The following is a 12,846-nucleotide window of genomic DNA, read 5'->3' on the forward strand; positions in this document are numbered from 1 at the left end:
GACCTTTCAATGCGCATTAAATTTTAAGCTCTTTTGTGTTTGTACCGTGCTAAAACAATGGGACTTTGATCTTTATTAGGGCCTACAGGCACTTATGTGAAGCATATGATTTTTTTAAGAAAATGATTCTTTCAAAAATAAGGCTGTGACAAGCAGAACTGTTTGGGAAAATTTCAAAGAATTAGTCTTTCTGATAAATAACCTAAAAATTACTGGTAGGATTTTCAAAAAGCCTAAGTGGTTTTGGCTCTCTGGTTTATCATTTGATTTTTCTTGTAGTAGGTAAGTTTACGATTACAGTGTGCCCTATGTGGGAATTCAGTTGACCATAGGCTTCCATGTTTTTTGTGCTCTAGAAAGTTTTTTGCAAAGGGACCTGTTAAGGTTACTTGAGTTTAGTCCATTTTTGGTTGTAACCTAAGTTGAAGTATTTTTCAACCATAGGGGCAATCATACTGGGGCTTTGCCCGTGTCAGTTCTTGGCTAGAAGGTATGTGCTGGGAAAAATCATTGTTGGAAGTGTGAACTTGGTTGTAATCAACAGGTGGGGAAATTTTTTTTCATGTCCTTGCCTTGCTCTCCCTAAAAAGTCTCCATTCAGATGGATTGGGTAATTGGATAGGGATGGGAATACTTAGGGATAGGGAGGGAGACTTTCAAAGGCCTAAATGGTTTTCAGGTGCCTAACTCCCACTGGTCAATGGGAATTAGGCACCTAGCTGCCATTTGTGCCTTTGAAAAGTAGACACGTTAATGATCATGTCATTCATTACAAACTTAATAAATGTACTGCATGAATGCCTTATGCATGTCTCCTGGGATGATGGTAGCCTCCATGGACAATGAAGGATTAATATATACAGTAGAAATTAAATTTCATGTATACCCCAAATTAAAAAAAAAAAGAGTAAGAGGACCAGAAAAATGCCACCATGGCTGAACAAGAAAGTAAAAGAAACGGTTAGAGGCAAAAAGGAACCCTTTAAAAATTGGAAGTCAAACTGAGGAAAATGGAAAGGAGCATAAATTCTGGCAAGTCCCGTGTAAAAGCATAGTTAGGCAAGCCAAAAAATAAGATATGCAGAGCAGCTAACAAAACACACAAACTAACAGCAATTTTTTTAAAGTACATCAGAAGTAGGAAGACTGCCAAACAATCAGTGGGGCCACTGAATGATTGAGATGCTTAAGGAGCACTCAAGGAAAAAAAAGACTTTGTGGAGAAGCTAAATGAATTCTTTGCATCATTCAAAGAATTCTCTGCATTTGTCAGAGGTGACAAATCTGAGGAACTGTCCCAGATTGAGGTGTCAGTAGGGGTGATTTTTGGAACAGATTGATAAATTAAACAGTAATAAATCACCAGGACCAAATGCTCCTTAAATTAATAATTGATAAATTAAACAGTAATAAATCACCAGGACCAAATGCTCCTTAAATTAATAATTGATAAATTAAACAGTAATAAATCACCCAACAGCTCAGAAGGAAATAAAATGTGAAATTACTAATTGTGATATGTAAGCTATCACTTACATCTTCTGTGCAGATGGCTGGAGGATAGCTAACGCGACGCCAATTTTTAAACAATGCTCCATGGGCAATCTTCACAATTATAGGCAATCCTAACTTCAGTAGCAGGCAAATTGGTTGCAACTATAGTAAAGAACAGAATTATCAGACACATAGATGAACACAATATGTAGGGGAAGAGTGAACATGGTTTTTGTAAGGGAAATTATGCCCACCAATCTATTAGAATTCTTGGAGGGGGTCAACAAACATGGACAAGGGTGTTCTAGTGGGTACAGTGTACTTGGACTTTCAGAAAGCCTTTGACAAAGGTCCCGCACCAAAGGCTCTTAAGCAAAGTAAGGAGTCATGGGATAAGAGGGAGGGTCCTCCCGTGCATCAGTAACTGACAGGAAACAAAGGGTAGGGATAAATGGTCAGTTTGCAGACTGGAGAGAGGTAAATAGCAGTGTCCCCCATGGATTGTTACTGGGACCAGTGCTATTCAACATATTCATAAATGATTTGGAAAAAGTGGAAACAGTGAAGGGCAAAGTTTGCAGTTGATACAAAATTACTTAAGATAGCTAAGTCCAAAGAAGACTGTGAAGAGTTACAAAGGGATCTTTCAAAACTGGGTGACTGGGCAACAAAATGGCAACTGAAGTTCAGTGTTGATAAATGTAAAGTAATGCACATTGGAAAACATACAAAATGATGGGGTCAACATTAGCTGTTACTACTCAAGAAAGTGGAGTCATTATGGATAGTTTTCTGAAAATACCCACTCAATGTGCAGCTGCAGTCAAAAAATGTTAGGAACCATTAGGAAAGGGATAGATAATAAGATAGTAATTACAATAATGCCACTGTATAAATCCAGGGTACACCCACAGCTTGAATATCGTGTGCAGGCCTGATTGCCCCATCTCTAAAAACATCCATTAGAAATGAAAAAGGTACAAAAAAGGGCAACAAAAATGATTAAGGGTATGGAGCAGCTTCCATATGAGGAGAGCTTAAAAAGCCTGGGACTGTTCATCTTAGAAAAGAGATGATTAAGGGGGGGATGTGGTAGAGGTCTATAAAAACATGAATGGTGTGTAGAAAGTGACTAAGGAAGTATTATTTACCCCTTCATATAACGCAAGAACCAGGGGTCACCCAATGAAATTTAATAAGCAGCAGGTTTAAAAGAAACAAAAGGAAATACTTCTTCACACAACACACAGTCAACCTATGGAACTCGTTGCCAGGAGATGTTGTACAGGCCAAAAGTGTATTTGTTTTCAAAAAAAGAAGTAGCTAAGTTCATGGAGGATAGGTCCATCAGGGGCTATTAGCCAGCATGGTCAGGGATGCAACCCCATGCTCTGGGTGACGCTAAGCCCCTGACTGCCGGAAGCTGGGACTGGACGACAGGGATGGATTACTTAAAATTGCCCTTTTCTTTTTCATTCCCTTTGAATTATCTGGCATTGGCCACTGTCAAAAGACAGGATACTGGGCTAGCTGGACCATCTGTCTGACCCAGTATGGCTGTGCTTTTGTTCTAGAAATGTATACAGCTATAATGGGAACTGTTACTATGCAGATGTAATGAAAATGGTGGTGCAGAATAATTTGACATATCAGTGGTTTAATTCATTGTTATGACTTTGAAAAATATTTTCTCTAGCGCTACGGGATTTTATTTGATTTCATCTAAAATGATAAAACAGAATATCTGGCAACTGATGTAAAAAAGTTAATATCTGTTTCTACACCAGTTACATGTAAGAAAAAAATGGAATTACTAAGCATGACGGAGAGGTATAAGTTCCATTAAGGATGCTGACGATGGAAACACCAGGAGTTAAGTACTGCTAGGTAGAAGTTTCCAGCTGATCTAATGAAACTTGGAAAATCAAAAAATGTGCAGTGATGACAAAGTGCCATTTTGGTGATTATATTTTAAAAGTTCTGATGTGCTACAGATTGAATTAGATCCCTCGATAACAAGTAATACATAGCTTTAAATCTCACATTGTTTCTTCTTTATTTAATCTAATTGCTTTTCCTTCCTCTGTTCCCCTCCCACTTCTTCTTTTTTTTTTTTTTTTTTTTTGGTCTTGCGTTACAGAGGTGAAATAAACAGCAGGTTCTTAATCCAGTGCCGTGTCTTGGCTGATTAATATGAGATTACTCTGATTCCCTCTTACTGCAACAATTTTGAAGGGCTTTTTGGGTATTTGAATTTTCACTTCTGATTGATCCATTTAGCATCTCATTTTTAACACAGATTTTGGTCTAAGGTAATGCAAGAGTCATAGAATCCTCATTTTAAGCATCATTTAACAAGTCCTAAAAAAAAAAAAATCCATGTTCTTAAAATCGAAAGTGCTGGCTAAGAATAAACCAAGCAAAATGCCTCTCCAAATACCTTCTTTGCTGAGAGCAGGGAGTTGTGGGGATGCAGAGGCTTGATCCTTAAGCCTGGGGTATATACAAGTGAGTTGGCATTTACACATAAGACCCGTACCTTCTGACTGGCATTTAGGGCCCCTTGCTACTGTCCCTGGCTTCCTGCCAGGCTGCCTTCTAGCAAAATTTTATAGACCTGTGTGAAGTTGCATGCCTGAATTAATGAATATTTACATACATAAATGAATGATAGTGAAGTTTAAAGATAACAGAATCAGTAATTTCTTCTTGAAGTATTTATCCATGTGGATCCCACTCTAGAAGCTCATGTCCCTGACGTGCACAAGGTCTGAATCTTTGAATGAGTAGACATCTCTGTTGGGCTTTGTCTGTGCTATACATGTACTTACACTTCTCCACTTCAGGGCATAAAGGGCAGAGTGGCCACAAGTCCCTTGGTTCCCTCTTACGACCCATGGCAGTGAGACCGAAGAAGCGGTGTCTGTCCACTACACATAGCAGAAGTTTTCCTTTCCTATCTTCACCTGGTTAAGGTTAATTTCCAAACAAAATTCCTCCTTTTAAAAAAAAAATTAATTTCTCCATGGTACTTTGTGCCGATATCATAATCCTAAAATAGCAAATTTGAAGCATTAGGGCTTCAAACCTATGTTCCTCTGGCAACAAAACCCTTGCCGTCACAGACTGTCAAAACCACTGCCTTTTTTTGTCTTGGCTAGAGCCACATACTAGGCTGCTGCTTGATTTGCTGATCTTTTCAGCCAAAACAAGAAAGTCAGAAACACTCAGTATGTTTTTCAGCAGTTGGAGAGAGGAGCCTCAGTAATGAAGAATGGACATCAATTTCCAATATGGGACTAATCACTTCTAAATCCCAGTCTGCTGGTGCCCCTGATAGCCAGTATGCAACCCTTGCGGTTGATACCTGCAAAAGATCTGCCCCAACACTGTCTGGTAAGGATCTGAGATTGTTGAACCCCGTCCCCCCGGCTGTATGGGCTAGCACCAAGTCCAGTAGTACCTCCTCCCTAAAACAAAGGAGGTCAGAACATCATTCCTCATGCCAATCTTCTCATTCCCAAAGAAGCTTAAACCTTTGCTCTCCTCTTGGGATAGAGCATTAAGACCACTCATATGATGGGGCAAGTGACATGAGCTTAACTTCTGGCTCAGACCTTTATGGGGCCTGCACCTGACAATGTTGGCAATTGCTAGCATTGACACAGGCACCAATAATAGCAGCATTAATAGTGCCAGCTGACCTTATGATAGAGGAGGTCGCTATGCTTGTTTTATAGAATTCCACTGTATAGGTTCTCACAGACACCACAGTAAATAACTACGGAGATGCTTGTTCATCACTCCAGTGCCTGGAGGCAATGAAATTATGGACATGGTGTCAACAATACAGGATAGCCCTAATAGCTCTTCATTTCCCAGGAGCCAGTAACAATGTAACAAACTTCCCAAGCAGGAAATCCATCAGCAACAACAAATGATCTCTGAAGAGCTCCATCATCATGCCTGTATTTCACAGATTTATAGATTCTAAGGCCAAAAGAGACCATTGTGATAATCTAGGCAGACCTGTGGTATAACATAAGCCATACAATTTCCCCAAAATAGTTCCTAGATCACACCTTTTATAAAAACATCCATGGGGAATCGTATTATAGTCTTGTTTGCCACTGAAGAAAATAGTGTCTGGTCTTTTTTGCTTCAGAGGATTCATGAGCCTGTGATCCTTGAAAGATGTCTGTATCATGCTGTGGAATCACAGTCTTGTGTGTTTCTCCACTGATCTTTCTGATAACCTGCGTGATATGGAAAATCAGACAGGATGCATCTGTACTTATCTTGACAGTGCCATATTGGCAAAGAAAATTCTGGTTGATAGATCTTAGTCTCCTCCTACTCAGCTTCCAATCACACTTCCACACTGTCCAGACAGATCACAGAATCAATATAAAGTACTTCACCTAGAAGTAAAATTGCTACACCTGGAAGCCTGGATATTGTCCAGTTGACTGCTACTGACAGATTCACTGTAAGTCCAACAAATCCTCCTGCCAAGCAGAAAGCGATTTACAATTATAAAGTACTCCTCTGAGTGGAAACGATTTTCAATATTTGGGTAGGCGAGCACAACCTTGACATATTGGAGGCTCCCAGACCTAAAATCCTTGATTTGTATTCTACATTTGAAACACTCTCAACTTTTAGTTCCATTCAGGTCCACCTTGCAGCTATTTATTCATGCCATCCTATGCAGTCGTGTTCTCTCTTCTTCACCCCAGATATCTAAAGGTTTCTGTAGCTTTCATACTTACCCACCAAAGAGCCCCCTCAGATGTGGGATCTTAATATTGTCCTTGCAAGCATCATGGAATCTCTTTTTGAATTTCTCGTGAATAGTTTACACCACCTTACTCTTTAGATGACCTTTTTTTATTGTTACGTCAGCCAGAAGGTGAGTGAATTCCAAGCCTTGTGGCTGATGATCCTCATACAACATTCCACAGAGATAAGGTGATGTTGAGATCCCCTCTAAAATATTATTACCAAAATTGTCAGATTTCCATTTAAATCAGTCTGTTGATCTCTCTGCTTTCATTCCAAAACACCATTTGTCCCCAGGGGAAACAAAACCTCACACTTTGGATCTTTTCAGAACCTGTTATAATATTTTGAGAGAACAAAGTCCTTTAGGCAAGCTCCCTGTATTTGTTGCCAAAAGTAGTGCTTCTAAGGGGTAGGTCACTTCTTTGTAGAGACTATCTAACTGGATTACCCAGTGTATGTATCGCATGGCTTGAACGCTTCTTCCTCCAAGCATCAAAGCTCATTCCACTAGACCACAGTCTCTCCTCTGCATGCTTTAGAAACATCCCCATATCAGAGATCTGCAAGATAGCCACTTTGGGTAATCCCCTTATTTTTGTTTAAAAACTTGGTTGCAAGATCAGGTGCCAGATTTGGTAGGACAGTGTTAAAATCACTTTTCTTACTGGCAGTTTGGATTGCGCAATCCCATCTTCCATAAGGGCATTGCTCATCAGTCACCTGGAGAGAGGGATCCCCGTGGATGCATATTAAGAACAAATGATTCTTCTTCGAGTGATGGTTCGTATGCCTATTCCGCACGTGGGATACATGTGTGTGCCATGTGCCTGAGTCCAGAATTTTCTTTGCAAGCAGTGTCCATTGGCACGCACGTGCACTGTAGCTCTCCTTGTGCTCTGAACTGCGGGCATAAAACTGACACCTGTCCAGTTCCTTCTTACTGCCGCAAGGTCTGAGTTGGAATCTTCTGTGTCCTCAGCACCTTTTTTCCTGTGTCATAGCTGTAAGATACTGCATATAGTTAGTTTTTTTTTTTTTAGTAATTTTAGTAGCTTTAGTAGTCTTTATAGTATAGTCCAACATAGTATAGTTAGATAGCTTCCCCCATTTCTTCCCCACCCAGGGGCTTTTTCTCCCCAAGATGTCTGGGATTATGCCCAGGGTCCCAGAGTTCAAAACCTGTGTTTTATGGTCTCCCTCCTTTTTGGTAAGCGATGAACATCAATGCTGCCTCTTTTGCTTGGGTGAGGCTAATGTTTCTGCCAGGCGCAACATCTGCCCTTCTCCTCCCCCGTGAGGGTTGGGAACTGAGACTCAGCAAACATCTCATGGAGAATGTAACGAAAAGGTCTCATTGTGACCCCACCCCAGATGCATACCTAAAATAGTTTCCAAGTTTCATACGAGTCCCCTTTCATCCACTTACCATTGTGTTTTTTTTTCCCTACACCACGTGCCTCATATGAGGGAAGATGGCTGCATTCTCTGGATAAAAGGGCTTTGGCCTTTTATCCGCAAAGAACAAAGGATGTTAGAAAGATGCCTAAAGTATTTATTTCCATAGCTGAGTAATCAAGCTGTATCGGCCCAGAGACTTTCAAAATGGATCTTGGATTGCATTGCTTTGTTACCAACTAGCTTGAGTTCCTCCTTCGGAGTAGGTGAGGTCTCATTCCACTGGAGTGCAAGCTACTTCGGCTGCATCTCTGAGAGGCGTACCCCTCCTAGAGATATGTAGGGTAGCTACTTGGAGCCCTTTGTATACCTTCATGAGACGTTACGCTCTGGTCCAGTCATCTGTGGATGCAGCTGTGGGGACAGCTGTTACTTCTGCGTCTGCACACCCTCCCCCGTCTGACTACTGTTTGATAATCTGTCATATGTGGAATACACAGAGACCTTCACTCGAAGAAATGGAGATTACTTACCTGTAACGAAAGGTTCTTTGAGATTTGTAGTCCCTAAACGTATTCAATTACCTGCCCTCCATCCCCTGCGCTGCATTTTGTTTGGACTGCAATAAGAAGGGGAAACTGGAGAGGCATCTGCCCAGATCACCAGTTTGGAGCACGGAGAGAGCTACAGCACATGCGTGGGCCAACAGACATTGCTGGCAAAAAATGCCAGACTCAGGCTCATGGTGTGTGTTGGGTACAGATAGGAACTACATATCTCTAAGAATTTCCTGTTATAGGTAAGTAACCTCTATTTACTTAACTTCTAGTAACTAGTAATCTTGAATGGTTGTCATCAGCTGGATCCCCCCACCCACCCTCTCTCTGCTTTTTTTGGAGCGTTTGTTAACTGTGATTCTGAATTAGCAAGTGAACTGAGGGACAGTTGCAACCACTCTGCACTTTATGCCCTTGGCAGGGGGCCAGCGCATGAATGTCGTAGGCACAGCTCAATAGATGCTGCTTTTCAAAGATTCTGATCTTACATGCCCACACCTAGAGTGGGATCCAAACAGACAAAACTTCTCAACGAATCAGTTACCATAAGGTAAGTAACAGTTTTTCTTAAGTTTTTTGCCTTTATGCTAGACAGTATTTTATATTGAATAGCGTTGTCATGGATTTACTGCAGTATTCTCTAGAACAAAACAACTAAACATTTTATTAGAGATGTGATAACCCCATTCATGTTCACATTTTGTTCTGAAAAGACAAATGTTTATAGGTATCTTTAGAAAATAGAAATAGAAATTTATTTTTTCAAAAGCTGAACTGAACAAATGTGATTTGTATTTTTTTTTTCTCTCCACCAGGTTTGAGTGGCCGTTTTTTTGTTACCACACTTCCTACTATTTACCAGTAAGTCTGTATCATACAGGAATCAAAGCTGTCAGTTTCCATACAGATGAAGCATCATGCAGAGCCTGTGAACAGATGCAAATTAAAATGATTTCTTACATACTGTTATTGATAGCCACCACCTGTTGAACATAATTCTGGCATATGTTATGTAACATAATTCTCCTCACCTTCCCCAGAGCATTAGCTGTTGCAGTGGCTAAGAACAAGACTTGCAGTTTATTTTCCTTCTCTGCTAAGCCTGTTGGAGGGTGTGGGATGAGTGGTTATAGCTATAAGTAGTCCTATGTATGCTCTGTGTTTTAATTTATGGGATAAGCACCCAGATCCCCGGATAGCTAAGTATAGGTTTTTTTTAAATTGAAGAAATAAATTTTAGAACTTAAAATATCTTTTAAAAACAGGTTTTTTTTGTTCCAAGACAAAATAGCCTTGCTATGCATATGTAGTTCAGATTAATATAAATTAAATCAGCTATTTCTTAATCTAAAGACAATTTTAATTGCATTATTACCAACCAATGCTATAGCTTAAATTTGCACAAAGATTTTCCTCTGTTCTTACTTGCTTGTGGTTTTCCTAGGAATTTTCATTTTGAGTCGAGATTTATTGTGACCATATCATCTCAAAGTGAGAATTTTCTTGGAAAAATTATGTAATCGTGAAGTCCGAAGGGAATTATTTGAGCAGGAAGAATAGGAATGTTAATATAACATTAAGGTTGCAAATTTAAACATATCAGGAAACTGAAGTCTGGGTTTTCATCTCAATAATAACTTGCTCGCACTGCATATATATATAGTACTGGATTTTTTATTACTAGATTGTTTTTAAATGTATGGACCTTAAAAATAACTCTATGTAATGTGTGCATATACTGTGTGTGTGTATTCCAAATTCTGCTTGTAACTGGTCTTAAACTGGTATAATTGAAAGCAGAATGGGGGTATGAATGGACAAAGAGAACATACTAATTGTCTGAAATTTAATTCAAGCTTTGGGCTAAAACTTTTGTCTGTGATAACACAGGTAAATTCCTCACCAGAGGTTGTTTCCAAGAAAAATAGTGTCTGTAAATGCCTTGTTTATGCGTAACATAATTTAAAACATTCAGGGGAGAAATTGTAAGGTGTACACTCCCTCATCCTTCCGCTCCATTATGTTGGAAGAATCCTTCAGATAAATGCACATAAATAATATGTCACACAGTTAGGTCTATTACAATAAACTAATTTAACAAAAAAACAAAAACACTGAAGGCTATTTCAAAGGAGCCTGAGCAAGTCAGGTGCCTGAATTCTATTGAATTTGAATGAGATTTGGAATCCCAACTTTTTTAGGTTTCTCAGAAAATCACTGCCTTAATGGTGCGTATACGTGGGTATATTTCTTTTAAAAATAGGTTTAATCCCTCGGGATTGTTTAGTTTGCAAGAGTTCATGAATTGAAGGATTCATAATTTTTTTGGAACCTTAATTTACCGTCAAGGGTCTCTTCATTGGAGTGCAGTTCAAGCTTCGTAAGTGGCACCAACACCTCTGATGATGGGTAATTCACTTTGGCTGTAGGGGGAAGTTTCTTCTAATAAGGGGCATCATTGTAATCACTATGTGTCTGTGTTCCTCAGTGCGAAGGATGGAGTGTTTCGCAGATACCGCGGATCAAGGACGTCAGAGGACCTTCAAGGCTATGTCTTAGAGAGAAAATGGGAAGCCGTAGAGCCTGTAGCTGGGTGGAAATCCCCCTCTTCTCTAATGTAACTGCCGTATAATTTTATCTTAAAAATAACTGGTTTTTGATGTTACTAATAAACGGTGCTAGACAAGGGGTGGGCAAACTCTTTTTGGCCCGAGGGCCACACCCGAGTGAAAAACTGTATGGAGGGCTGGGTAGGGAAGGCTGTGCCCCCCCAAATAGCCTGGTCCCTGCCCCCTATTCGCCTCCCTCCCACTTCCTGTCCCCTGACTGTCCTCCTCAGAACCCCCGACCGATCCAATGCGCCCCCCCCCCGCTCCTTGTCCCCTGACTGCCCCCTCTTGGGACCCCCGCCCCAAACCGCGCCCCGGGATCCCACTTCCTCCTGGGACCCTCGCCCCAGAACCTCCGCCCCATCCAACTGCTCCCTGTCCCCTCACTGCCCCCCGGGACTCCCCCACCCCAACTGCTCCCTGTCCCCCTACCGCCGTGCGTGCACCGCCGCCCCCCTACCATGCCGCTCGGAGCGGCAGGAGCTCGCAGCCCCGCTGCCTGCGTGGCAGCCCTGCTGCCTGCATGGCGGAGCAGGAGGGGGAACAGCGGGGGAGGGGCCGGGGGCTAGCCTCATGGGCCTGGAGCTCAGGGGCTGGGCAGGATGGTCCGGCGGGCCAGACGTTGCCTGCGGGCCGTAGTTTGCCCACCTCTGTGCTAGACTGATAGCATTAAAGACTGAAGACCTTGTTCACTGGAGAAGCACAGCATAGGTATTGGCAATCTACCCTGCTGTGGCGCCTCAGCCCTGACCCTTTGGTGTGTGAGCGGTTTATTTTCCATGCCTATTCAGTCCTTGACATCTTTAAGATTTATATGTTTTAAATACAGAGAGTTCTTTGAAGGTGAAAAGCATAACTGCTCAGCATTATTATTAACAGGAATGGCAGTTTTTATGTCCACTGAGTACTGGAATGAAACCGCTTTGTTATGCAGGTCTGCCATATAATGACTTCTGGTCACATGGGCCATTTTGATTCACTAAAAATCTCTGTCGTTAAGTGACTAGCACGTACATCAACGTGCAGTTTTCCTTTCTTTGTTGCTGAATGGTGGGGGATAAAGCGTAGTGCTAGAATAAGGTATTTTCCTGTAACCTGCTGCATTTACATAGGGTTTGCTTTAAGTGAAAACCACACTTTTCCCCTTAAAGATGGTGATGAAACAATGAATCAGAGATTTGTGTTGGACCTGTGCGTAAGAGAGTCCTTTAGTCATCATGAGTGAAAGTCACGTGAGGTGTCGAGGGCCCCAGCCTTTTTGTGCTGGGAAGGCTCTAGGGATTCTACAGGTATAAGGAGCCTCTCCTGCTCCAGTGTCTGTTGGAGGCTGGGCTGGTGAAGAACCACAGGATCCATGACTGTGCCCTGCATGGGGGTTACAAAAAGGCAGGTAGTGGCTCTTCTGGCCTATTGAATGAAGTAGTGGCTGTGGACAGCTGTGTCTGTCTGAATTTCTTCTCCCAAGCCTCTACTTAGTGTCCTCTACACAACTTGGCTTACCTCAGGCTAAGTGCAGGCAGGATGTCTTTCACCCTATGTTCACTAATGTGCAATATAAGTTTCTCTTTGAAGATGTGATCGGCTGGATGTGATGGATGTTGGAAATTTTACATCCATCTCTTCCATCAGTTTTCATTCAGTTTGTACAGTATGTCGTGCATCAAACTCTTCATCCCCTTTCTTTCTTAGGATGCATGGAATGGCAGGTCTTTTTCATCTCTCTGGATGTATCAGGGTAAGTAACACTATTCGCTATTACAGCATTTAAGATCTGAGGAAAAAGTGTGTCAAACAATGTTTAAACAGATATTTGACAGCCTTATACATAACTTACGTTTTTCTTATTGTGGCTGGCTATGCCCTTGATGTATTCCTGTGTCCTTGTAACTGAAGGCAGAAATTGTGCTTGGCTAATTAATCGTTTGCCAAAAATGACATTTTAAGGCTATAGATAAGATTATGATCAATGCCAAAGGGTACTCTCTGTTCAGTGTTATCTTAATATT

The 12,846-nt window shown here is 41.3% G+C and overlaps 1 protein-coding gene across 3 annotated transcripts in view; it reads left to right on the forward strand.

The window, feature by feature from the left end:
- The window catches only part of TMX4 (thioredoxin related transmembrane protein 4), a 54,812-nt gene that overhangs the window by 18,484 nt on the left and 23,482 nt on the right, over positions 1 to 12,846 (forward strand). For all 3 annotated transcript variants that reach the window (XM_043544065.1, XM_037896165.2, XM_037896164.2), the window contains 3 exons: positions 9,047 to 9,092; positions 10,720 to 10,848; positions 12,530 to 12,575. In XM_043544065.1, coding sequence (XP_043400000.1) covers positions 9,047 to 9,092; positions 10,720 to 10,848; positions 12,530 to 12,575 — 221 coding nt within the window. The remainder of the gene's footprint in view (positions 1 to 9,046; positions 9,093 to 10,719; positions 10,849 to 12,529; positions 12,576 to 12,846) is intronic.

Source organism: Chelonia mydas, chromosome 3, assembly GCF_015237465.2.
Source record: "Chelonia mydas isolate rCheMyd1 chromosome 3, rCheMyd1.pri.v2, whole genome shotgun sequence".
Classification (NCBI taxonomy): domain Eukaryota; kingdom Metazoa; phylum Chordata; order Testudines; family Cheloniidae; genus Chelonia; species Chelonia mydas.